Genomic DNA, 2,608 nt, shown 5'->3' on the forward strand with positions numbered 1-2,608 from the left:
TATAATTCCTGTTACTGTAAGATGAACTGTGATTCATTAAGTTGTGAGTGTGTGATTGGAATCCACTGTAGGCATTGTGAGCAGTGGAGTAATAGACCAGAATCATATTTAAAAAGGATCATTTTTAAGTTGCATCAAGAGAGCCAATTGATGGAAGCCAGAATGAAAGGGGAGGGACAAGGCTAGTGTGGTGGGCCATAAGAAGTGGGGAGGGGAGGGAAATGATTAAATTTGTGATATATACATATATTTTTAAATGTTTATTTATTATTGAGAGAGAGAGAGAGAGAGAGAGAGAGAGAGACAGAGAGAGAGAAAGAGAGCGTTGGGGAGGGCAGAGAGAGAGTGGGAGACACAGAATCTGAAGCAGGCTCCAGGCTCCAAGCTGTCAGCACAGAGCCCTACGTGAGGCTTGAACTCACAAACCGTGAGATCATGACCTGAGCTGAAGTTGTATGCTTAACTGACTGAGCTTCCCCCCCACCGGTGCCCCAAATTTGTAATATATTTTAAAGGAGGTTAAAGATTTGTTGAAGAGATCAATATGTGATATAAGAGCAAGAAAACAAGAAGGGCACTGTGATGGTTTTTGTCTGAGCAATGACGTGGAAGATGATTCCATTTAATGAGGTGGGGACCACCTATGTTTGTTGCTGAAAAGTAAAAAATTGGTTTTATAAGTCCTGAACTGATACCCAATTGGAGATGTCCAAAGTTGGAGATGTTGCATATATGAAGTTAAGGGAGAGACACAATAGTGGAATGCTTCCACATTTATTGGTCAGGAAAATGGGGCATATCCAACCAGGGAAGTGACCTTCCATTCCTAATTTGATCCATTCAATTTGAATATGTCAATTACCTTAAATCGGTCTCAAGTATTTTACTTTTGTGACTTTATAAACTGTGCATCTTGTCGTGAATTCCCTTGTTCTCTTTTCTTGTCCTTCCATTTTCCCTTTAAAAGTCAGTTAAAGCCTTGTTTTCTCCGGGAAGACTTCTCTGATTGCATTTACTACTTGGTTGATATATTCTTACCCACGACCTTTGTATTGTGTAACCCTTTTCATAATATTTTTATTAAATTGATGTGATTATTATGTATTTATCACTGAGTATATGAAAGCATGGCTTATTCAACTTGGAAACCGCAGCATCTATGAAACACTCCACACAAACAGGTAGTCCTTCTACATTCTTTAATTGAATTAATCAATAAACAATTAATCTTATAATGCATTTAAGTGTCCCCCCCCCCCGCCTTGTTTTGTAGATCACCTGCTTCTAATGTGAGAAGTCAGCTCCTATGCAGACTGGATGGCATCCAGAAAAAATGTAACCCACTTTGTCCTCTTGGGCCTCACACAGGATGGAAAGGAACACAAGGTCCTTTTTATTATATTCTTGCTCTTCTATATTTTGACCGTGGTGGGCAACCTGCTCATTGTGGTGACTCTAGCTGTCAGTAAGACCCTGGGCTCCCCTATGTACTTGTTTCTTGCTAACTTATCCTTTATGGATGTCATTTATTTCTCTACTATTTCCCCCAGATTGATTTCAGACTTGTTATTTGGGAAAAACTCCATATCCTTCCAATCTTGTATGACCCAGCTATTTACAGAGCACCTTTTCGGTGGATCAGAGGTCATTCTTCTACTGGTGATGGCTTATGACCGCTGTGTGGCCATCTGTAAGCCCTTGTGTTATTTGGTTGTCATGAGGCAAGAGGTGTGTGTTGTGCTACTGGTAGGGTCCTGGGTTGGAGGTTTTCTGCATTCAGCCATTCAAGTTAGCACGATTTATAGTCTCCCATTCTGTGGTCCCAATGTCATTGATCATTTCATCTGTGAAATGTACCCCTTACTGAGACTTGCCTGTACTGACACATGTGTCATTGGCCTGTTGGTGGTGGCCAACGGAGGGATGATGTGCACAATTGTGTTTGTGCTCTTGCTCATCTCTTATGGTGTCATCTTGCACTCTCTAAAGAACCTTAGTCCGGAAGGGAGGTGGAAAGCCCTCCAGACCTGTGGTTCCCACATCACTGTGGTGGTCTTCTTCTTTGTGCCATGTATTTTCATGTACGTGAGACCTGCTAAGACCTTCCCCGTTGACAAATCATTGAGTGTTTTATACAGTCATAACCCCCATGCTGAACCCCCTGATCTACACTCTGAGAAATTCTGAGATGACAAATGCTATAACGCAGCTGTGGAGGAGAATGTGCACATGAAGTAGTAAGTGAGTGTATCATCCCTCGTGAAGGGAGTAACTTGGCATTAGGGCCAGTCTTCTCAAATGTTGAAGTCCTTTTTACTGTAAATGCATTTACAGTTGGAGTCAATAAATAATCTGCAATGAAAACATAAGTGAAATACAGAGTTATGCTAATTCATAATTAGTTGCTCCATTTACTTTTATTACTCTTATTTTCATTCTTAATTTTATTTCTATTCAGTTTCTTATCTTTTATTTATATTCTTTTCATTGTTAAAATATTTGTTGCTATATAGACTTTCTTCTCTATTTAATTTCTTTCCATTACATACGAGATTTTAATGTAATAGTTACTTTAAAAAAGTTTATTTATTCATTTTATGAGAGAGAG

At 39.5% G+C, this 2,608-nt stretch overlaps 1 protein-coding gene across 1 annotated transcript; it reads left to right on the forward strand.

The window, feature by feature from the left end:
• Positions 1 to 1,317: 1,317 nt before the first annotated feature.
• On the forward strand, positions 1,318 to 2,187 carry LOC125177064 (olfactory receptor 4A47-like). The gene has a single exon (XM_047879092.1). The coding sequence runs from the start codon at positions 1,318 to 1,320 to the stop codon at positions 2,185 to 2,187; it is 870 nt and encodes a 289-aa protein (XP_047735048.1).
• Positions 2,188 to 2,608: the final 421 nt, after the last annotated feature.

This window comes from Prionailurus viverrinus, chromosome D1 (genome assembly GCF_022837055.1).
Source record: "Prionailurus viverrinus isolate Anna chromosome D1, UM_Priviv_1.0, whole genome shotgun sequence".
Lineage (NCBI taxonomy): Eukaryota > Metazoa > Chordata > Mammalia > Carnivora > Felidae > Prionailurus > Prionailurus viverrinus.